The 25,360-nt window shown below is 35.1% G+C and overlaps 1 protein-coding gene across 1 annotated transcript in view; it reads left to right on the plus strand.

Moving 5' to 3' along the window:
* LOC145259607 (contactin-like) overlaps positions 1–25,360 on the plus strand; it is a 193,192-nt gene that overhangs the window by 126,118 nt on the left and 41,714 nt on the right. Inside the window, exons 3-5 of the mRNA XM_080117263.1 lie at positions 10,412–10,576; positions 17,490–17,630; positions 20,730–20,824. Coding sequence (XP_079973389.1) covers positions 10,412–10,576; positions 17,490–17,630; positions 20,730–20,824 — 401 coding nt within the window. The remainder of the gene's footprint in view (positions 1–10,411; positions 10,577–17,489; positions 17,631–20,729; positions 20,825–25,360) is intronic.

Raw genomic sequence — 25,360 nt, forward strand, 5'->3', positions numbered from 1 at the left:
TCTTTGTGCCGGCAAAAAGAAACATCAAACGCATTGTTTCTCTTTGGGGAACTTTGAATTTTTTCTCCCGCTTTTTTTTTTCTCCCTCGTTATGCCAACATTTTTAATCGTTTTTAAACGTAAATAAATTTAATTAATGTCCCCCTACGTTGGCACATTTAATAAGGTCCCCAATAGAACTCTTTATTTTCGTTACAATATTATTTAGATTGCTATCGATTTACTCCTGACGAGATGATAGCCGAAAGAGCTCTCGAGAAACTTCCGCCTAGTATTTTATTTAATATATATATATATATATATATATATATATATATATATATATATATATATATATATATATATATATATATATGCATGCGCAGTTCATGATGTCTTTAGGTATTAAAAAATTATGATTATATATATATACATATATATTGTTAGTTATTTCAGAATCGAAGTATTTTAGTCATAGTCTTAAGTAGTATGTCTTACATGTGTTTCGTTGAATACCGTAAGTTCACAAGTGATGAACAATATGAATAAAATGATAACTAACTTACGACAAATCATCCCGTTTGCTGAAATATAAATACTCTGTCCTATCTCCAAAATGTTTAATTCCCGTGCCTATTATACAAGCATTTTAATAAAAGGTGCTCTGATAAACTCCTATTGTTCTTAGATAAACGTAACCTACGCCTCAATCAGTGAAATCATTTGAAACTTACTTTTCTCCTATTCTGATTTACAGAATTTAATATAGAAAATACAGAAGAAATCAGAAATCACTATGGTTGACTTTTATCAACCAAGCTCCAACCCATTGCCACAATGTTGCATTCCTGCGTTTGTTTTTACACATATTTGAATGGCATGTGCTCTGATGGATCCGTGGCAGTTTTGCACTCGCAATGTTTATACCAAGGACATGCCTGACAATCAACAGAATCTCACCTGTCACTGTTAAGATCCCTAAATACTGGAAATCCTTCTATGATAATAGTTTCTTCAATCGCACTGCTAAACATTGGGTTTCCCTCTCTGCGTCTTGTTTTCTTGTATGCCGAATTTAAATTTAACGCAAAATAGACACCTCGTTGCGCAGGTTGTTGCATAAGTTCCCGCTGTTTGATAAACATTTTTGTTCTAAAACATGATTTGATATTTGGCAAAGGATTATATATCATTAGAAAGCACGTATTCCGTTCTACAAGATAATGGTCATTGTTTTTTGCTCGTGTAATTTTTTCTCGTTTTTCAGAACCGTCATATAGATTGCCAAGTAGATAAATATCACATTTCGACATCTCCTTCTTTTCGTCTTTAATCAAGGTCAAAAAGCGAGTGAAGTGACCTTGGATATTTGTGCCGTATATGGAGAAAACGCTATAACCGAGAGAAATGTTCGAGATTTGTTTACCAGATTCAAACACGGTAATTTTGACCTCCACGTTCCGAAAGACCAATCAAGATAGACGAAGGCCAGAGAGTTCTTTTGAAGGTAGATGGCCATCAGACATGTAGAGAATTGGGTGAAAGATGAAGTGTGATTTTGCGACAATTTCGCACCACCTTAACTCGATGGGATTCACACAAAAACTTGGAGCTTCGGTCCCACACGAACTTACTTTTGTTATTGCACTTTTTTTATTAAAAAAATGGCGGGAAATTATGCAACAGCCTTATCGTAGATATAATCCCAAGTGGCAATACTTTCTGTCACATTTGGTCTGGTGCATCTGCTCTAGTCACTGACTTTTGGACAAGGTTCAAAAGAGAGTCGGCAACCTGATAGGTCCTGAACTGTCATCTACACTTTTTCACCAAAACAAGTCGTATTTTTTTTATTACATTTTACCCCAAACAAGGCGGATTGTCACTTTAATATAAGGGCCTACTATCAGGGACATAATCTATAGGGGTACTATGTGGGAAGTTGGGCAGCAAGATATCGGTTCATGTTACACTTGAACTTTTGCATGTAAGTACAGTTGGGGAAGCAGGAACACCGAAGGGAATTCCAAAATATAGCGGTTCTGGGGAAGAAACTACTGGAGTAAAAGGATCTCTTACATCTAGGATCTCTACTGTGAAGGGGCGGGATTTAACCTCTCCCATCGACGAAATGTAGCCTTCCTCTGCCTGTTCTACAAGTACTTTAACGGTGAACGCTCCGACAGACTGCAAGCACTCGTACCCCCGACAAGCAGCTAAATCCCGCCCCTTCACAGTAGAGATCCTAGATGTAAGAGATCCTTTTACTCCAGTAGTTTCTTCCCCAGAACCGCTATATTTTGGAATTCCCTTCGGTGTTCCTGCTTCCCCAACTGTACTTACATGCAAAAGTTCAAGTGTAACATGAACCGATATCTTGCTGCCCAACTTCCCACATAGTACCCCTATAGATTATGTCCCTGATAGTAGGCCCTTATATTAAAGTGACAATCCGCCTTGTTTGGGGTAAAATGTAATAAAAAAATACGACTTGTTTTGGTGAAAAAGTGTAAAATAAAAAAAACAAACTTATCAAACGAAATATACACCCATGAAATTGGTAACAATCCTTCTGTAACACGATAAGGTGTTAACTCTGCTTGAGTTACTTGGTTTGTCCTGGAGACGTTTCTTGTACTGTTGTTACATCCTGGTAACGACAACCAGTCCACCGGATGTTAAAACGATACAACCTAAACAATAGACAATTATTTATTTATTAATTTATTTGACGATTATTATCCTCATCTTTTAGTTGCTGCTGCACAACGTTTCGGCCAACTATTTCTCTGGTCTTCGTCAGACGAGATGGGGACGCTGAGTCTTGTAATTGTATCCCCAGTAATTACTGCTTTCCATAGTTGTTGTCTCACCAGGTTTTGACCAACTAAACCTCTGGCCAGCTTTGGGTAGGATTGAAACCGCTATCTGCAGACAATGCTTGCCTGGAACCGCAGAGATTTAACGTAGATCCACTGCGCCAATAACTACCATCATCAATCATTACACCCGTGTTGAGCAGTAAAAAACCCCTTCCACCTCCGCCTATCCTAAGCCAGCCTAGCTAGTGAACCCCAAGAACGCTGCATAGCTTTCCTTTCCCTCTCCACCATTCTTCTCCAAATTGCTCTCCCCCTTCCTCTCTTCCTTTTCCCATCTGAGGTCCAGTGCAATGCTGTTCTTGTGATTGATTTTGGACCTTTTCAGAGAACATACCCAATCCACATCCATAGCGGTTTTCTAATGGTTAGGCCCATATCTTCTTGGTGGCATCTCTTTAGTAGGTCTTCATTGGAGATCTTCTCAGGCCAGAATATCGAACAACTATGGAAGGCAGTAATTACTGAGAATACTGTTAAGAGACTCCGCATTCTTATCCCGTCACGATTAACCCCCTGACGAAAGCCAGAGGAATATTTGGTCGAAACGTTATGAAATAATAAGTAAAAACTGAGGATAATAGTCCACAAATAAATAAATAAATGTATAAACTGCTCATCCAAAAAGGATTCCAATAATAACAATAGCATAGACGTTCATTACATCATAGATGAACAATTAGAGTTGATTAGGGTTGATTTAGTGATTTTTTACGTCGGCTACATCTGCTGGTGAGTGTATTCTTGAGTCTTCTTGACGCCATTACGGGCACGGTTTTACTGGCGTTGTTGATATGGACCGCTTGCTGAAATTGAACACCTGTACAGAACAGCGAACAAAGACATTTAAAAAAAATAAAAGTAAAATTATTTAATTATTAACACCTAAGGAGCATTTTAAATTCGATAATTGCCGAGCCACGTCAGTCGTCACCTGAGACCATACCAAACCTGCTATACGTTTGCCTTCGACGGCGGTTACAGCGAAAACTCTAAAATACAATTCTTCTCTCTCTTTTAGAGAGAGAAAAAGAGTGATAGAAAAGAGAGAAGAACGAAAAAGGGAGACAGAGAGGAAGAGACATATACACACTACGAACAAAGCCACTAAAATATTGTCATTGTCAAATTCTGATGGAAGCTGTTAGCTTGAATGATATCTGACTGACGATAGTCACGCTATGTTTTCCTGTAAAAATCACGTTTCAATTCTCGCCTCGTCAATTTAACATGGGAAGTCTCAGCTGTCCAAAAAAGGAGTTTCCTCATTGTGTAAAACTTCTGCAATCTAACCATGTTTGATTTGGCTAGCAAATTTTACCCATGAATGTTTTAACGCTATTTCATTATACGGGGGACATTTTGTTGATCGTCCCTTTTAGTGATCCTGAATAGGTTTCATAAACACACTGAAGATGAACTACAGGAAATTTTTGATTATTTTATTATTAATTTTTCTCAAACATAATGCTTATCATATTTCAGATTTAGATGACTTCCAAACGCACCAGACATTTTGGAGGCTCCAACATCAAAATAATTTATAGCATAAAATATACCATAATAAAAAAATTGCATTTCTGAACGTGCTAATTAATAAAAATAAATAAATAAATAAAAAACTAAAATCAATTCCAACGTTTTCCTCTTTTCTCACTGCCTTGATTCGAACTATGTTACATAGCGAACGGTAGAGGCGGAGTGAAGCTATCCTAAAAGAAGGGGAAGCTTTAAAGTGACAGTTAAGAAATCAGAGAAAAGTTTTACATCACTGCCTCTGATGGCTCTGATTAAAAAATTAAAAAGGCAAGAACGGTGAGAATAGGGAGTGAAATGTCGAGCTCGCGATAAACATAAATAGTATAACTTCCTAAACTCATTCCTTTTCCTCTCCCTCCCACTCTCTCTATCCCTATCTTGTACACGTTCATTTGATTTTTCTCTCTTTGTTCTGTTAAATAAACGGTTTATAACAAAACCGGCGACTGCTTAGTTATCGATCACCAAACTAATAACAGTGTTATATAAAAGTAGTCATGGTAACCAAAATGTGGGTTGTTGTATTGTTATATCTAATAAGGGGGACCGTTTTATGTGATTGTCTAATGTTCTGTCTATTTGCTGCATATTCATATATAATTGTTCATATGCAGTTGTGTGTGTGTGTGTGTGTTGTGGCACATGTATTTTGGACATATCTTCTTCATGCGTCGTTGATCTTCCACCTAGAATTCATCTCGTGTCTTGGAGGGGAGACTGGAAACCTGTTTTGGACGAATATTTATCCACCCCAAGGCGATATATTATAGTTTTTATTCACCTTCCAGATCGATCGCAGAAGAATGGAAAGTGAATCTTTGCTTACGTGGTTAAGGTCTTATTTTCACACACGCCAGCTCGTCCACCCCAGTGAAGGGGAGAGGACGACCCGTTAAGCCGTCTACTCTTGTCTACGTCCAACTCCAACTCACTGATTCCAGATAATCTGATCACGTGACTCACACGCAAATCCGATCAGTTGACCCTCACTTCCGGTAAAACATGTCTACAATATAATTTACACACGTCCCTCTATTTCTTGATCCATTTCCTAATATTAGGAGCCAACAGCGACAGAATTGAGGAAACTTGGATATAAGAAAAACGCACGGGGGTGTAATGTAACGCATTCGCAGTGATAAAAATATACGACAAAACTAGAGCCTTCAGTACCTGATTTTTTTTAAGTCTCCAAATATTTAACTATAAAGTAGTTGCTGTTTTATTAACCCTCAGACTATTTATATGCTCGACTGGCCCTCCGGCCTTGATAAGCGATTACATCTTAATGTAAAAAAAGCCGCTGACGCTGAGTTAGAAGCAGCAGTCTATTCAAATGACCAAGCCGGATGCGCGATGTGATGTCACAGTAAAATAAAAATAAAAAAAAGGTACACGCGCATACTGTGAAGCACGTATTCGTAACTTGTTAGAGACGCAGAGGACTTGGTATGTGTTCAGGCGCAGACACACATCCCCCATCCACACGTGTGGATGGGGATGTGTGTCTGCGCCTGCGGATGGTCTGACTGTGTGTGTATGTGTTCTGTGTATACTGGAGGGCGCGTTTATGTGTATGTGTGTGTTTTATATATATATATGTTTTGTATGTGTATGTGCATATATATATATATATATATATATATATATATATATATATATATTATTACATTTTCACCCCAAACAAGGCACATTGCCACTTTGGTGTAGGGGGCTACTGTCAGGGGAAACAACTACTGGGGTACTATGTAGAGATTTGGGCAGCAAGATGTTGGTTCACGTTGCATTGAACTTCTGCATGTCAGTACAGTTGGGGAAGCAGTGACCTGGAATGGAATTCCCAAGTCTAGCGGTTCTGGGGAAGAAACTACCGGAGTAGAAAGATCTTTTACATCTAGGGATCTCTACAGTGTGGGGTGGGATTTTGCAGCTTGTCGGGTCTGTCGAGGGTGTTCACGACGTGAGGGCACAAATGCTTGCAGTTCATCAGAGCATTCAACATTAAAATACTTGTAGAACAGGCAGAGGGATGCAACGTTTCGTCGATGGGACAGAGGCTGAAGCTTAGATGCCAGTTTAAGGCCTATCAGATTTGCGACTCTCTTTTGAACCCTGTCAAGGAGTGAGAGACTAGTAGCCGATGCACCAGCCCAAATATGACAGCAATACTCCATACATGGGCGAATGGTTGCCTTATAGAGGTACAGGGTACTTTCGGGTGTTATTAGTTTTCTAGCACGGTAGAGAGAGCCCACCTTCCTTGCAGCAGCCCTGGCAATGCCCTCGATGTAATTGTTCCAACTCATGTTTCCTGTGAACGTTAGGCCAAGGAGCTTGAAAGACGTACTCTCAGATAAAGAGTCGTTGGCCATTGCTATAGGTGGTAGAGAAGGTTTCTTGTAATTATTGAATGAAATCAGTTTAGTATTGGCGGCATTGAACGTGACCATCCATGTTTGTCCCCATTCCACTACTGATTGGAGGTCATCCTTTAGTGTTTCTGCCATTACTTTTGATATATGTTCATTTGTTTTCCTGTCGTGCCTGCTATAGAGCGAGGTGTCATCAGCATATATACCTATCTCAGAGGCAATTTTGTCGGGGAGGTCATTTATGAATATCAGGAACAGTAGAGGTCTAAGGATAGATCCCTGGGGCACTCCCGCATTTATATCATATTGTTTAGATGTACGACCGTCGAGGACAACCTGGATTTTTCTCTTATCTAAAAAGGATTTAATTATGTTAAGTATTCTACCAGTGATACCGTATGATCTAATCTTCCTGAGGAGACCCTCATGCCATACCCTGTCAAAAGCTTTAGATATATCTAGAGCTACCGCTCTGCCCTCTCCTGCTTTGTCCAGTGAATGGTATATACGTTCAGAGATTACAGTGAGGATGTCTGCTGTGGAACGGGCTTGTCTAAATCCATATTGTTGGTCGGTCAGAAGTTTAGCATCTGTTAGGTGCTGGACTAGAGCATGGTTAATTAAGGTCTCAAATATTTTGGCAAAAAGCGGTAGGAGGCTAATAGGGCGATAATTTAATGGGTCAGTTCTTTCGCTAGAATTCTTGAATACTGGTACCACCGAAGCAGTTTTCCAACAGCCCGGAAAGCAAGATTCATTAAGGCATTTGTTGAAGAGTTTGGAGAGAACTGGAGCTACTTCAGCTGAGTACTTTTTAATAGCACAGCTGGGATGAGATCGGGTCCACATGCTTTTGAAGTGTCAAGTTTTTTTATGATAGCATGCACCTGAGCATGTATATATGTCTGTATGTATATATATATATATGTATATATATGTATGTGTATATATGTGTGTGTGTATATGTATATATATGTATGTATGTATATCTGTATTTTGTTGGGACGTCTGTCCAGTTGGGGTCCACAGGTTTTGGGGTTCCCAATAAACAGTCTTATTATTGGTATTGGTGATGTCATTAGTATGATCAGTATTATAGGAATTATTATTACTAGGATTGTTAGCGGGATTAATATTAGTTTTGATATAATAACAGTCATGATGTATGGTATCCAGGTGTGTACATGGATATCTGTGTTTGAACGTCCATGCATTGATATAACTGTGTATGTAGGTAGAGATGTAACCATGTTATAACTGTATGTGAGCATTATATGTCTATGTATGTGTATATGTGTGTGTATGTGTATATAGGCGCGGGTGTATCAAGGTGTGGGTGTATATACGTATATTTATATATATGTATGCGTGAGGAGTTTGATAACTTTCGGCTTTTTATTTTTGTTTTTGGTTTGTTTGTTTTTTATTTTGTTTTGTTTTATTTTTGTTTTTGTTTTGTTTTATTTATTTATTCTATTTATTTTAATTTTATTTTTATTCCTGTGTCGATATAGTTATGGCCTGTTTTGAGTGCATGTGTGTGAGTGTGTGTGAGTATAAGTACAACGCTCCTGAGTATAGATATAAGTGTATGTTTGCTTCTAGTGTGTGTGGGTGTGTAGATGTGTGTGTGTGTGTGTGTGTGTGTGAATTGAACGGCACCGGTCAGTACTCAATGTCCATTTGAATGTTTTTAATTTAAAGACCGAAAGACAAAAATACTACATTCTCAAGTACCTTGTGCCATAAAAACCAAAAGATGGGATAGATGAACTTAAAAAAAGGGAATATAAAAAAAGGGAAGTAAAAAAGATGTTTATTATATTCAAAGACCTCACTTGTCCTCTCTCCGCTCATAACCCCCACTCATGTTACATTCTAACTTTGTAAACGAAATAAGAAAATGTTTTTGTTTGAAATATCAGTTCTCGACGATAATTCTTGACCTGAAGACGTAATCCTCGAACGCGGGTGATTACAGAAACATGTATGCACATGTGTAGCCATCAATGTTTGTATAAATAAATTTCATATATATATATATATATATATATATATATATATATATACATCCCCATCTAGCACGAATTGAAATGGATGGCTGTCGACTAGGGGAAGCTCCATGTTTTGATAAGCTTCTGGGCTTGACCTTTACTCCTGACCTGCACTGGAACACGTACATCAAGTCTATTACCACGGTCGCTGGAAAAATGGTAGGATCTTTTAACCGCTCCAGAAGGTATCTCACTGCTGATGCAACTCTCTATGTATATACAAGCCAATTACGTCCAAGGATGGAGTACTGTTGCCACATCTGGGCAGGAGCTGCTGAAAACACTCTATCCTGCCTTGACAGAGTAAAAAATGGGATTCGTGGCTTAGTGGGGATGCCCTTTTCTCTTCTCTGCAACCACTCTCCCACAGGAGAGACGTTGCGATCCTATCTTTGTTTTCTCGTAATTTCCAAGGCAAGTGCTCGTCTGAGCTCCAATCCCTGGTTCTCCCTCGCCAATCTTTCACGAAAAACACCAGTCTAGCTAAAACCACTGTCAAAAATTTTCCCCACTCTTTATTTGTGCCAAAACCAAAACGTAGATTCCATAAACAAAGCTTCTTTCTTAGAAGTGCACGCCTGTGGAACTCTGTTCCGTCTGTCTATTTCCCACCTGACTACAACCTGGATGTCTTCAAGTTCATCATAAAAAAATTCCTGATGAACCACCCCCTTAAGTAAGATACTTTATCAAATCTCAACACTAACATACTGTACACGCAATAACCCTTATCCCCGAGTGGCTACCGGGCCTTGATAAGTGGTGACCACCTTGTAAATATATATATATATAAACACACACGCACAGACATAAACATAGACATACGCACACACACATACACACATATATATATATATAAACACACACACATATGTATATACAGAGAGTGAGGGAGAGAGAAAGAGAATTCGTTAACTATATACATATCTATATCTATCGATATCTATCTTTCTCTCTCTATCTCTCTCTTTTTCTGTATATATGCATATATATATGTATGTATATATATATATATATATATACATATATGTGTGTGTATATGTAATTATTTAATTTATCTACATCAAATTTTTTGTATCCATCTTTAGTATTTACTTCAACAGTGCTTAATAAGTTAATAGAGCTAGAAGTTATCCAGATTAAAATAGGCCTTTTCACAGCAATAATCAAAGAGAGAACCATTGCGCCAATAACGAGCAAAAATAGCTCAATCAGAGGCCAGGAAAATATCTTCCTAATAAACGTGGTGTCATTGTTAGCGATAAATATATGTGCAAATAACAAAGAATCTGGTTGGCTAACTTGCAAACTACACTTCTTCCTTTTTTTTTCAACTCTAAAACTTATTGGTCTTTCTTTCTCATAACAAATCGCTATTGTAGTTCATCGATTTGATCCATTGCTCTTCCTGATTTCTGTAAAATAAATTTTCTCTTATTGCTTTAAAAATTTTCTCACATCAGCGACTTTCATGGTTTGTCCGAGCTGCGGTGTTGTTTGTGGAAGCTATTATATATCATCTCGCATCTGTCTGATCGACTTAATCAATATTTTATACACGCTATAATAATTTAATGTTATATTTCAGGCCCCCCTCGTCGTCCCGCAGGAGTATTCGCCCTGTTAAACAAAATTACCAGTACGTCATTGGAACTGATTTGGTCTCCAGCCAACGATGGCGGCTTCCCTGTTCAATACTTCACCATAGAAGGAATTCATAACCATGAGAGAAAATGGACTGTTCTGGAAGACTGTAAGTAATCTTTAACTCAAGAAGTTAAAACCATAATACACCCCTTGTCATTGTCATATTCTCGCCTAATAATCTGTTTATTATATAGTCATTACTAGGGCTAGGACAACAGCATATTCTTTTCATTGTTTTGACTCTCGAGTATATATCCGACACAGACACAATTGATCAACCGAGAACATCATCACTGTACATGAAAACATATAAGATATCAAGACAATAAAAAGAATATTCTGTTGTCCCATGAAGGCCCCATGGAAGTCATTTTGTCTTCAATGCCCTCATCACAGCCTCTTTCATCTACTCAATTACCTCGTAACGACAGTCTCGGTTTTCCTTGAGCTTAGGAAATAACCAAAAGGCACAGGGATTTATGTCTGAACTGTAGGGAGAATGGGGAACTCTCTTGATGGCTATCTTTATCAAATAGTCTATGAGAAGGATAGCGCATTCTTGGCATAAACTTCGCGCAAATCTTCCCGCGCTGATATCAAACTGTGTACTTATAGGCTCTTTAGTCGCAGGAGGCTCTTATCTATGAAATTCTTTATTTGGTAAATCAACTCTGTGTTATGACTCTTCCTACATCTGATCATTTCTTACAGATTCTCTGCTTTCCTTGAATCTCTTATGCTACTCAAAAACTGATGCTCAATTCATATAGTCTGAAGCGTTTCCTATTTTTTGTGGCATTTTTCTAAGTTTTAAACAGAATTTTATTGCATACCGTTCTTCTAAAGTGCCCTCACATCGAGATTGCATTTTTGCAATTCACCAGCTGTGACAATCAGGCTTTAGTAAGGTGTATTCCAATCCATGCTGTACCTGTTCAGTTTAATCTGGTCAGTTATCTTAGAAGATCTATAGTAATAACATACTGAATTTTCAAAGGTCCACGACAATGTTAAATGCCGGTACAAATAAAAAAGCCCGGAAAATCATTTAGGGCACTTCGTATATGCGACATGTTGGGTTAAAAATTCCTCAAAACACCCTTTTCACGGCGAGATAACCAAAGGAAGAAGAACCGTAGGACAACAGCGGAAACGGTTCGATGATTATCTGAAGATATGCAAACAGTTTCGTTTGTGTCCCAACACGTGAAAATAACTACCCAAGAGAGATGTTCCCGGCATACTGCAAGCAACAAAGAGCATGCGAATCTGCACACATTGAAGAACCCGGAAGGAAACGTACTATTAGAAAAGACAGAGAAGTCAGCACTGCTGCTAGAGAATCATCCCAGAGGTGTTTTTACTTAAGAGCTCAAATCAAACTGATGAGCCGTCTCCGGACTCATAAAAAATTGCATGATCACGGTCATCTTCGCAAGCGACTGAGTATTTATTGAAATACAAACATGCAAACATTTTGTTAATCCTACTAGCATTTCAGCCTGGCGTTGCCCGGGTGTTTGGAGGTGTATGTTGAGACAAAAAAAAATGTGGTAGTAGGAAGGCAGGATCGAACCCGTACCGTGAAGGAGGAAAAGAACGTGAAAAACACATGACGTCTTTACTGTTACGACCACGGTCATACCGGAAGTGACGTAGATTTAAATTAAGGCAAGACAATTGAAAAGAGGGGATGACTTTCGGCGAAAATAGCGACCCCACCCTGTAGAAAAGTGTCCAGTTGAGGGTGAAGAAATTAATGTTTTTAGCCGATTTTTAGATATTTGTTGTCTGAAGGGTTGAGCTTCAAAACGATACTGATCTTTTGGAAAATCTGTCGCCTCTGTCGAAAGTTTTAGACAGACATGCAAACATACATAGATACATTTATATATTGGTAGCTCAAATTTTCGACCCAAACCGATAAAAAAGCTTACCCTATCTCAGAATACCCTTATGTAAAATTTCAAATGTTTAGACCAGAAATTGTCTGAGTAATTTGGTAGAGACCGCAGAGGTCAATTTAAAAAAAAAAACTTTGATCCCTATTACGACCCCTTAACATTCAGTGATTTGGGCTCAAATCAAGTTATTAAGTTAGATCCATGTCCAAGTGACATATAGCTAGAATTATAAGCGTTTATACCCAAAATTGTCGGAGGAGTTTGGTAGATTTCTCAAAGGTCAAATCGTTTACTTTTGATCCCTTAACAGCCAAATTTCTGGCCGAAAACCGATCACAAAGATTTTCGAAAATCTCAATAAACCGTATATCAAATTTCGAGTATGTAGACTGAAAATCGACAGAGTTATTGCGTAGGGAAATGTACACAGACAGACAGACACACACACACGCTCACAGACACTTTATATATATAGATTTAAGAAAAAATAAATTCAATGAATAATTTAATTAATAAAAGACATAGCAGTTAGCATTTCCATCATAGACTTATCTAATAGGTGTCCCACAATGTGCGTGATACTTCTCCAATCAGACGGACGAGTAATCTCCGGATCCACAGAGAACTTGCATGATAATCTTCCCACAACATGTACAGAAATCACAATTGTTAATAAACTGTTCAAATAACAATTTTTAAATCATAACTGGTGTTTCGTTGTGCATCTGTGTTGTCTCTCCCAAGTACTGAGGCCAGTTTCGTAGTTGCAACTTATACTATTATTTACGACGTTTCTGAATTTTTTAGATGAGGATATGTTATTTATATTATTTGGATTCATCGGACTACTGTTCTCATCTTCAGTGTGATTTCCACAACATTTCGGCCGATACAATCTACGACCCTCCCCAGGCGTATCCCGTCGAACTCGAAAATGCTTCCGTCGAACCTTAGAACTTGGAAAGAATCTCGAGCGGAACCCTGTATTTACTTCACGAGGGTAGCGTACTCGTGTTCCGTCAGCCATTTTTAAATGGTCATTTTGCAACTGCACCTTTCGCAGGACTCTAACCACTGCGCCACGGGTCATTGCGGACAATCCTAGATGAATTTTAGATGCGTTAATCCTATTTTTAATTTCTAGTTGTAAATATCACTATTTTCTTATATTTTCATTCATTTTTCATTCTTTGTTATATTTTTATCTTTATTTGATAATTTTTTAAATTTTTCATCCTTTTTTTATATTTTAATCCTTTTAATTCATTCCTTCTATTATTTAAATTATTTTTTCATTCTCTCATAAATTTTCATTCATTTTTCATTCTTTCTTCTATTTTTATCTTTTTACATTTTTTCGTATATTTTCATTTTTTTCTTCATTCTATATTTTTCTTTTTTTCAGTCTTTATTAAATTTTTATCCTTTTTCGTTTTGTCTTAAGTTTTTATCTCCTTTTCATTCTTTTTTCGACCTTTCTTCTTTTTATATCTTTACATTCATTATTTCTCATATTTTCTTTCTTTTCTTTTCTATATTATTACTATATATTAACGTATATATCTATATATTAATGTTTTATTCTTTTTTTTTTTACTTATTGTTTGTATATATCATCCATTGTTTATAATTAATGGTTCCCATTTATTAAATTCTATACGAGGTCTGCTTAGTAATAGGTTGTTCCGCAGCAAAAGGCGCAGTTGCAGATTGCTTAGGACCTCTGTCCAGTCATGGCTGACGAAACAAGAACACGCTAACCCCATAAAGTAAATAAAGGGTTCCGCTCGAGATTCCGTCCCAGTTCCCGAGTTAGGCGGAAGCGTTCCTGAGTTCGACGGGATACACCTGGTGAGGGTCGGAGGTTGTATAAGAACAGTAGTCCATAGTATCCAAATAATATTATTATTTACCTTAAATCATTTTTACGATTAGAATAGTGATATCTGGTATTATATTGGCCTTGACCTGATTAAATGCAGAAATTTCTGAGGACTATCACACTAAATATTTAAACAGCATATACTTTCGGTTAACTTTTCCTCGCGTGGGTTACATAATACCCATTTGCTATTTATACAGCCATTAAACAGAGCAGCTAAAATCTTATAAAAATTGCCGTGAATTATCTTCTCCATGCGATAATGACATCCAGACGAGAGTAAAGAGTGAAAATCTATGTTATGCTACATAAAAGAAACCAAAAAGATAACAAGGAGAATTTGAATACCTACTTAAGAGAACTTGAATACCTACGAGACACTATCCTCGAGTGCCTAAGATCTCTCCGCGCAGGGGGTTGTCAAGACAAACTGCCATTGGGATACTTCCATCTACAAGTAAATCCTGATTGCATATTAAAAATCACATAGTTTTCGCTGCTCCGAATAAAGCTTACTCAATATGTGGCTAACCCACACATTGGCTTTTACAATGAATCGTGCACCTTATCCAAGTGACGTCACTTGAAGTACCAGCGCCAAGTTGGATTCTCCACCAGACCAGGTGAATTTTTGTTCTTGAATCCAGTAAGACCAAAAGACGACAAGAATGATATGCGTAAACATTTTTAAATGGTTAATTGGGAAGAAGAAAATTATGTTCTTAACTTCTTCGGGCCAAGATCAAAGTGTAGTATCTGTTCTTTAGATGCTGTGTCTCAGTTTCTTGTTCTCTATCAGTGGAGGAGAAAACTTGCACGACTGAGACAATCTTTATTTTTGTTCCTTTTCTCCACGTTTAAAAAAAAAACGACGCTGGTGTCTAACTCTGTCCCGTGGGGAAGCATTGTAAATAGGAACGCCGTTTGAGATGTAAAGAGGAGAACATTACTGGAATATCCGAATATATATATATATATATATATATATATATATATAATTTAAAGGAGATTAGAACAATAGTCTAAAGAGCTAAGTGTATTTTAATGTAACAGTGAAATTACTAGTTTAATTAAAATACAGGAAATAGAAAGTGCTCGTTGTAATTTAGATATATAATAAGCTCGATAGTTAAATGTCCTAGAGCTAATTCAATATTAAGTAATGTGATTTAGAATTTAAAATTCAAAAATTAAAAAAAATTTTTAAATTTAAAAATCAAATTTCAATCAAACTGATTTTTAATTTGATTGAAATTTGATTTTTAAATTAAAAATTTTTTTTTTTAATTTTTGAATTTTAAATTGTAAATCACATTACTTAATATATATATATATATATATATATATATATATATATATATATATATATATATACTTCAAGTGTAAGCTGCAGGAAGAGTGTCACTTGCTTTATGAGAACGACTGAAGGAAAGCCAGACTAAATATGAAAAATAACATAGTATTCACGGCTCAAATAAGATCCTCTATACATGGCTTACACATACTAACTTTTATGATAAATGGTCCAACTTCTCCAAATAATTTTACCTTAAGTAACAGCATAACCAGCATACTACACCAGACTAGATGAATTTTTGTCATGGAATCTAACAGAATGAAAAGAGCACAAGAAATATGTACTATAACATGCTTAAATGGTCAATTGAGGAGATGAAAATAATATTCTCAACTTCTTGAATAACTATATTTCAGATGTAAAAGAAACATCTTTAATGGAATATTCGACTACACATTAATCTCGTATAGAATTCAAGTCTTAGACGCTGGAAAATTGTCCCTTGATTTCTGAGAACTTTGACTGAAGTAAAATAAAACAAAGATGAGAAAATATCAGGACGTCAAGAATGATTTCAAAACGACATACTCTCTGAACATATATGTATAAGCAACAGGCGTCATCAGGGGATCTTCACAACTACTGTGGCACAATCTCTTGAAGACCAAGCTGTAGCGAAACAGAGATAGCCACCGTAAAAGGGAAAACGTCTATCGTTAAAATAGCTTTCGGATATGATTTCAAGTCGTAATGAAATCAATTGTTGGCTCTGGAAGAGAGCCGTTTTATCTTTTCAAACAAACTTAAGTAAAGCAATTGAACAATGAGAAATAATTTCTAAAGAAAACATATATCTTCAAGTACTTTGTCAAACAGTGTAAAAGTCTGGCGGACTTGAAAAGCCATATGCTTTAATAATAATTAAATGAATACACGGTAGTAATACACAATATCGAGTTGCTGCAACCATATATATATACTATATTTCTCTTAGTCCGTCTGTCTGTCTGTCAATGCAATTTTTGTTGGAAAATACTTCTAATGTTCTGACCCTGTGGGTTATGATAATAGCGTAGTATCTGTATTAACTTTGGCAAGCAGGGCCAAGGGGGTAAAACATTATTATTATTATTATTATTAATTGATTCGAGCGACGGTGGGTCGCTGGATCAATTATTATGATAAGAAAAATAAACAATTAAATTGGGAAAAATGATTGTTATTTATTTTTTTAAAAATGAATAAAAAAAAAGAAACGGAAAGAAACTGAAACATGTGCATGCGAGTATAATGTATTTTCTAAACAGTTCACTGTTTGTAAGTAAAAATAATACTCAAGCTGAGATCGAAACATAAACCCTAAATTTAGGAAGATTACCATTGCGCCAGCTTTCTAAGATCTTTATAAAGGTTTTTCAAACCTCGCGAAACAGTTGACAAACATAAAAATCCGACTCTTTAGCAGCCATTTTTCGCGGATGAATACCGATTCAAAAGTTTTCCACACGTCTGAATACTCTATGCACCAATTTTCAAGTCTCTAGATAAAAAAAAATGATTGGGTATATAGGTTGAGAATCATCATCACACACACATTCTCATTTTTATAGATATAAAAGCAAGTCGCCCGGCTTTTCCCAGTCCTAAAATACGCATAAATATTATATTTTAATCAATGCAGAATTCTTATTTATTATAAATAGAAATACCGTAGGTATTAAACGTAACGTTAAATTTCTTTTAAAAAACGAAGAAGTAAAAAAAAAAATGCAAAGAAATTGGGATATTTGCTGGCGAGTATTATGTTTTTTCTAAACAGTTCACTTCTTGTAAGTAAAAAATACTCAAGCTGCGATCGAAACCAAAACCTAAAGACGGTGGGTCAAGTTTCCCCTCTGAGTGTTTACTTGTTGACATTTTATATTTCTATTTGCAGCCCTTCCACTGTCGAAAACAATCGAGCTTAAAAATGGATTTCGAACAACGCGTGTGTCGAATCTGATTCCAAATTCTCTATATTCCTTCCGAATTCGGGCCATTAATTCATACGGCGTTGGAGACGCGAGCCTTCCGTCAGGTAAATTGAATTTTATATACTAGAATAACACTTGACAACCTATATATCAATCCAGGTTGCTTAAAGATATTAGAATAATACTTGACAAACAATATTTCAATCCAAGTTGCTAACAAATATTAGTGTTTCGTATGTAGACAATCTTATTGTAAAAATGTTTCCGTTAGGTAACTGAAAGGAACAAAATCACAAGGACTTAAATCAGGTGAACTTGGCGGTCACTCCATGCTTTCTTTTTAAATAGTACACATATCTTATGACACGATATGAACATTAATAGAGAAAATAAACACGAGAAAGAAATTGTAATTATAATAACTAGCAGGACTCGTGGAAAGAAACATACTTAATCAACAAATATGTTTTGATAAACCGATATTTTTCTGTATAACACGAAGAATTAGTTTTTTCTTAACAGAAGACGCAAGAAATATTAGTTTAAAATTTCTATGATAATAATGTCCAGTGTATTTGGAATATAAAACTTATCCAAATGAGATAAATTAATAAATACTCAGAAAGTAATATTGTGCTACATAGTTCAATAAAAATAATAAAATCGCATTGTAAGAGATAATATTTAGTTTACTCTTTTAATTCAATGCCTCTTAGCAGGCAATTTTCTTTTCTTTTTCTTCTTGTTTCTTTGGAATATCTCCATTTTACGTACTGTTTAGTTAACTTCGTTCTTCGATGAAGAACAACTACAGGTCGAAATTACTACGAAATTACTAAGAACATATATTATTATAATGCTATTCGAAAAAGAAGTTTTATCAAAAGGAGATCACTCTCATATTCCTGTGCAAGTATGTCTGATTGGCATTTTTAAAGCCAAATTTAAAGAATTTGGCTTTTTTGAAGCGATTTGACCTTAAAACATTTTTTATTTGGCCTTTTACAAATCGTAACGTATAAACACATAAAGAAATGGACAAACACATCATTATAAAGAACTAGCAGGATGACCCGATGTTGCCCTGGATTAAATTATGATCAACGCATGTTCCAGGTATGTCCAGTATGGAATATTGTTGCCATATATGGGGAGGAGCTGCTAGAAAGATCTTATCCTTCCTTGGCATAGTTCAAAATAGACTTCCTATCTGGTAGGCATGCCCTTTGCTCTTTCCTGCAACCTCTTTCTCACAGAAAAGATGTTTCGGGCCTGTCTCTGCTTTATCGTATTTTTCATGGCAACTGCTCGTCTGAGCTCCAATCTATGGTACCCCCTCGCCAAACTTTCACAAGAAACACTCGTCTAGCTTAAAACACTATCCATAATTGCCCCCCCTCTTTATCCGTGCCTAAACCTAAGCGTAAATTCCGTGAAGAAAGCTTCTTTCTTAGAATTTCACATCTGTGGAACTGTCTTCCGTTTGCCTGTTTTCCAGCTGACTACAATAGGGTTGTCTTCAAGTCCAACGTAAACAAATTCTTGATGAGCCTTAAGTAATTCAATTTACCAAATTTACACTACTAACGATTCCTACGATATTGTCCGATTGACTACTGTATACTCTTTAACCCTCTAGCCCTGGTAAGTGGTGACTCCTATGTAAAAATAAAACTGTTAAGTTTGATCAAAATCAGGATTCTTTCTTTGGTCAAATTTTTTCGAGTATCGATTTTCGATACTCATCAGACACATTCCGATACAAAACCTATGTTAGAACACTCCCACACGCATCAAGTAGATTCGTGTGAAATAAAAAAAAGAATGGCCCAACCGTTATCGAGTCCTTAGGGAACTCTCTCTCTCTCTCTCTCACTCACTCTCTCTCACACACACACGTTTCTTTTATAGATTAGTAGAGATAAAGAAAATAAAAATAATAAAGCCTTGCTTGCCAAGTGAAGCATTCCCCGCCTCCCCACCACCACCACTATCTACAAGGTTCTCGCCACCATAGGGAACTTTCTTGAACCACCCCTGTGCCGCACATTCGTTAGTAGTTCCTAGTCCAAACGCATCATTGATAACACGAGCTGTCTCGGCAGTTTTTCGGCGTTGATTGAACTGGAACAAGAAAATCGTGTGGATTTGAATTTTGTCCATGCTGTCGAAAAGTCTGCCCAAAAAATGAATGAAGAGACTAAGAATGAAAACGAATAGCACGATTCGATAGAGCGAAAAACGCGCTTCAAAATGATATGTTACATTGCTATATATATCAATGAATTAATTCAGAAATCATATATAAAAGTAACATATGTGAGAAAACGATATTGTTTTTGCAACAAAATCTACGTAAGTACCTTCGTGTGTAATTCCCCCCCCCCAAAAAAAAAATAGCCCAGCCGTTTCCGAGTCCATAAGGAAAAAAACTCACATACACACACAACGTTCATTTTTATATAATTGTGAGACAAAAGAAAATAAAAAGAACACAGCATTGCCTATTAAGTGAAACGTTCCTTGCCTTCTAATCATAACTACCACCACCACCACCACCACCACCACCACCGTCCGTACGTGTTTACTTCAAAGCGTGAGAGATCTTTATTCCGATACAAAACCTACGTAAGAACATTCCCACATACATCAAGTACATTCGTGTTAAATTTAAAAAAAAAAACATCGGTCCAGTCGTTTCCGAGTTCATAGGGAACGAACACACACAGAAAGTTGCTTTGATATAATAATGAGATAGAAAAGAAAATAACAAAGCTTTACCTATCAAGAGGGACGTTCTTCGCTTCGCTACAGCCACTACAACCACCGTCAAGCGTGCTTATTTCCAAAAGTTCGAGATATTCATGAACCAGCCTGTATTATCCAGTGCAGTAGACAGGCGATTCAACTGTTAGGTAATAAAACGTGTTATTCATATGAGCTCTAACGGGGAAAAATTGGTTTCTGTGCAAAAAAAAAAAAAAAAAAAACTTAAAAAAAAATAACAAAAAAACAAACAAACGGAAAACATCAATAAGTAACATAAAAGAGCCACACATGGTTCAACCTGATGAATTGAACAATTGAGTCAAATATCACGTGGTCCTTGCCTTATGATGTCTCATTTGCATCAACAATTTTCTAAAGCAACTTTTTTTTTCCTATGCTCGATTATATTGGGTGCCATTGTATTTTTTTTGCAGCCGAATACAAGTTATTGCCATCAGCGCCCCTGCGCGCCCCCAACAACGTCGGTGGGGGAGGCGGAAAAGTCGGACAATTGCTGATCACATGGGAGGTAAGTAAAATCAACCACTTGCCGTGGAATTATCGCAGTACACGCTAACACTTTATATATATATATATATACACACACACAAATACACACACACACACACACACACACACACACACATATATATATATGTATATATATATAACTACTTAATTTACTCACATAAAATTAATATACGAAAGTATAGATTTATGCGTAAACTTTAAGTATTTACTTCAAAAGTGCTCAATACGTAGGTAGAGCTAGTTAGTAATTTATAAAATATATATGGCGGTTAAGCTACACTGCCTGAGGAGTACTAGAGTGGATGAAACGCCGAATATTCAGTGTAGCTTAATCGCCATGTATATTTTATAAATGAGTATATATATATATATATATATATATATATATATATATATATATATATATAACTACTTAATTTACTCACATAAAATTTATGCGTAAACTTTAAGTATTTACTTCAAAAGTGCACAATACGTACGTAGAGCTAGTTAGTAAGTTATAAAATATATATGGCGGTTAAGCTACACTGAATATTCCGCGTTTCATTCACTCTAGGACTCTTCAGGCTGGTGCGCGAATTTTGTGGTTATTTGTAGTTTTCATATATGCATCTTCTATTGAGATTTTAGTTAGCCAATCAGCTTTCTAGTATCCACCGCGCCCTTCCTATCAGCCAATGAGCATGCACTTATCGGACAAAGGCCTATTTGACCCCTGGGTGACCTGTTCCTTTGTGTGTGCTCTATTTATCCTGGATATCTAGTTTCTTGATCTGTTTAAAATCGAGGTTAGGGATTTTTATGTTAGTTTATATATAAATATATATATATGTACATATTATGTTAGTTTATATATATATATATATATATATATATATATATATATATATATATATATATGTACATACATATATGCACATATATATATGCATATGAATATACATACATATATGTGTGATCGTTTATGTATATTCATGTTTATTTAATTTATTTATTTGTTTATTTGCTATTCTTTTCGTTAGTTTTAAAACTATTTTGTATGGCTATCCTAGAGTAAATGTTATCTTGTGAACACAGTTGTTTGCTATTTCTCTTCTACAGTTTAATAGATGTTGGGGTTCTTTGAAGTACAGGATAGCAAATTTTTCATGAAGGCATAATCTACATGGGTCGTCTAGGTGCCTACACGTAGTAGCTTGTCTTATTATTTTCCATTAGACTACCGGCGAATGTCCGCTTTCCTTGAGTTCCCAGTATTTATTTTCTAGCGTTGTTTTCATGCGGTGTTTTTTATTGTTGAATGTACTTTTGTGGTCATAATATCGAGTTTTGAAATCTAAGGAAGTCATACCTACGTAATATTTATTGTTATTCGGGTTTATATATATATATATATATATATATATATATATATATCGTCAAGGGTCTGTGTTTCATATAAAAACGTTGATTTAATTTAGAATAAAATAAAATACACATCAAGTAAGAAAGAAGGCAAAAAAGAAAACAACATACTGAGGATGGAGTCTAACTACGAAATATATTTATGTTATAAATTTCAAACAATTAAAATATTTGTTTGTTTTCCTAATATTACGGTTTGACTTAGCTTTCAAGCGCTCTTAATGCGCATTCTCTCTCTCTCTCTCTCTCTCTCTCTACATATATATATATATATATATATATATATATATATATATATATATATATATATATACAGGGTGGCCAAAAGAAACGGGCCCCAACTCTAATTAGGCCCTGTTTCTTAGTGTTTTGTCCGAATGAAATAAAACTTTGGTCATCACTTCTTTATTATATTCAAAACATCATTTCAAAACACTAGGGTGTTTGGCCTTTTTTCTCCATTGACTGTAAAATGCTCAGAAAAACAATCGAAATATATATATATATATATATATATATATATATATATATATATATATATATTTATATATATATATATATATATATATCGTGATTTTTGTAGGATACAAAATTTGTATACTGCATAAGGAGGGAAAAACATGTTTTGATATCTATGATTAAAAGAAAAAAAAATAGCAAGCTAACTGACCGGTTTCGCTCTCATTCTGGAGTAAGGAATACATTTTATTTTTTCAAAGCTGAATGAGCTCAAGAGGGAAAATATACGTTTAAAATACGTTTAGAATAAAGCGTGCTAACGTGGTATACAAAATAAAATGGAAACGCTATATATATATATATATATATATATATCCAAAATAAACCTACATACTATGAATGGCAGAATCTCTTAGAGGCTAATCACGTTAAAACCCAAGAGATATTCCTTCTGTTTCCAAAGAGTAGATCTCTTAAAACGAACATGAATAGTCTTCAAGATATCAAGGTGAAAATCGGAATGAGCACGAATAAAAAAAGTAAATAAGTCTGTAACACAAAATTTTTAAGCACATGATCTGCTATTGAAACTTGCCTTTCTCCCATATCTGAAATATATAAACATATATGCACTTATATATATATATATATATATATATATGCATATATATATATATAAATATATATATATGTGTGTTATAAAGCAAATGATCTGCTACTGAAACTTGCCTTTCTCTCATATCTGAAATATATAAATATATATGCACTTATATATATATGTGTGTGTGTTCTAAAGATAATATATATCAATATAAAAGTGAAAATGTCTGTGTGTATCTGTGTACACTGTACTAACGAATAACTGTCAATTTTCAATCTACAGACTCGAAATTTTACATAAGGGTTATTGGGATTTAAGAAAATCGTTTTAATACGTTTTCAGCGAGAAATTTGGCTGTTAAATTGTCAAAGTTCAACGATTTCACTTTTAAGAACTCTACCAAATTCCTCCGCAAATTTTGGGTATTAACACTTGAAAATTTAGATATAGATTACTATAAATCGTTATGTCTCGGAAATAGAGTAAGAAGCACATCTTATTTTTCTTTTATTAATATTATTTTTTTCCTTGTACACATTTTTGTGAATTATTCCATGGATTTCTGCCTTTGGATTATTATGGACCATCTTCATCCAATTATGGGATTTCCTTGGATTTTACTTGTACGAATGGAAATTCTTTTAACTTTCTTGAAGTTTTACATTTGGATTTTACCGTCACTGGATTTTTTATCTTTCACCAGACTATCCATTCATGTGTAATCACCTTTTTCTTTACCATATTTCCTCTGCTTCACCTTTTTTATTTTTAAGTAAGATCTTTGACTTACTTATTGTTTCATCAAATACTTCTGCATGCCAAATCCGATCCCGCATTTTGCTAATTCCTACCCTCTGATGAGAAGGAGCGTATTTCTTCGAAACTCCGCGGATTAAGGACTATCCACTTATCTAGTGTTTCCTTTTCAGATTAAATATGTTTTTAACTCATTTTAAAGTATTTTTTAACATATTTTATTAATTGTTTGCTCATATTATAAGCTCTATTTCCTATTTGGTTTTATCGAGCTTTTACCTCTGACTGAGATAATTTTATAAATATTAAATAATTAATATTTATATTATACTTTAATTTTACCATCTTGGATCATTTTGGTAAATTTAATTCTAATTTTCATTTAATATATATATATATATATATATATATATATATATATATATATATATATATATATATGAAATTTATTACTATGAGTCCAGAATGAGTTTACAAATTGTTTCAGCTAGAGGAAAATCCTCAAAGAGAGGAAAAATCCAACTAGCATCATCAGAATTCATGAATTCTGATGATGCTAGTTGGATTTTTCCTCTCTTTGAGGATTTTCCTCTAGCTGAAACAATTTGTAAACTCATTCTGGACTCATAGTAATAAATTTCCTATATACTGCTCTGACTACACATTGAGCACTCTAGTCCGGTTTTTTTCACCACTGGTAAATATATATATATATATATATATATATATATATATATATATATATATATATACTATAAAGCTGGACGTTTGCGTGTGTATGGTCACGAATAGGCTCCAATATAGTTGACTATTTAAAAAAAAACTGATTACATACAATGATAGAAGATTATCGAGACACAAGAATAGGTATGTTTTATCTGGCAGAACAGTAGTTCATTAAATTGTGGGGTCTTCGTTCGCGCCTGGTCCACAAAGTATGGAAATAAAAAAATAAAAAATTAAAAACAAAAACGGTTACAAGTGTTTTTGATATACATGTACATAATAATACTTTGATAAGTATGTTTTAACTTAAATAGGGATGGTATAATAAAATTGTGGGGTCTGTGTTCGCGCCTGGCCTCCATAGAATGGAAATAGGCACAAACTTTAATATAGACTTTTCATATCTATCTGCGTAAATATACTTTGATAATTATGTTTCAGTTTGAAGAAATATGGTATAATAAAATTATGGGGTGTTCGTTCGTACCTGACCCCTATAGAATGGAAATATGTCACAAAGTTTAACAAGTTTTTTTTTAATATAGATCCACAGAATATTGTGATAAGTGTTTCAGTGTGAACAGGTAT

This window comes from Euprymna scolopes, chromosome 35 (assembly GCF_053919585.1).
Source record: "Euprymna scolopes isolate OS-2025 chromosome 35, ASM5391958v1, whole genome shotgun sequence".
NCBI lineage: Eukaryota > Metazoa > Mollusca > Cephalopoda > Sepiida > Sepiolidae > Euprymna > Euprymna scolopes.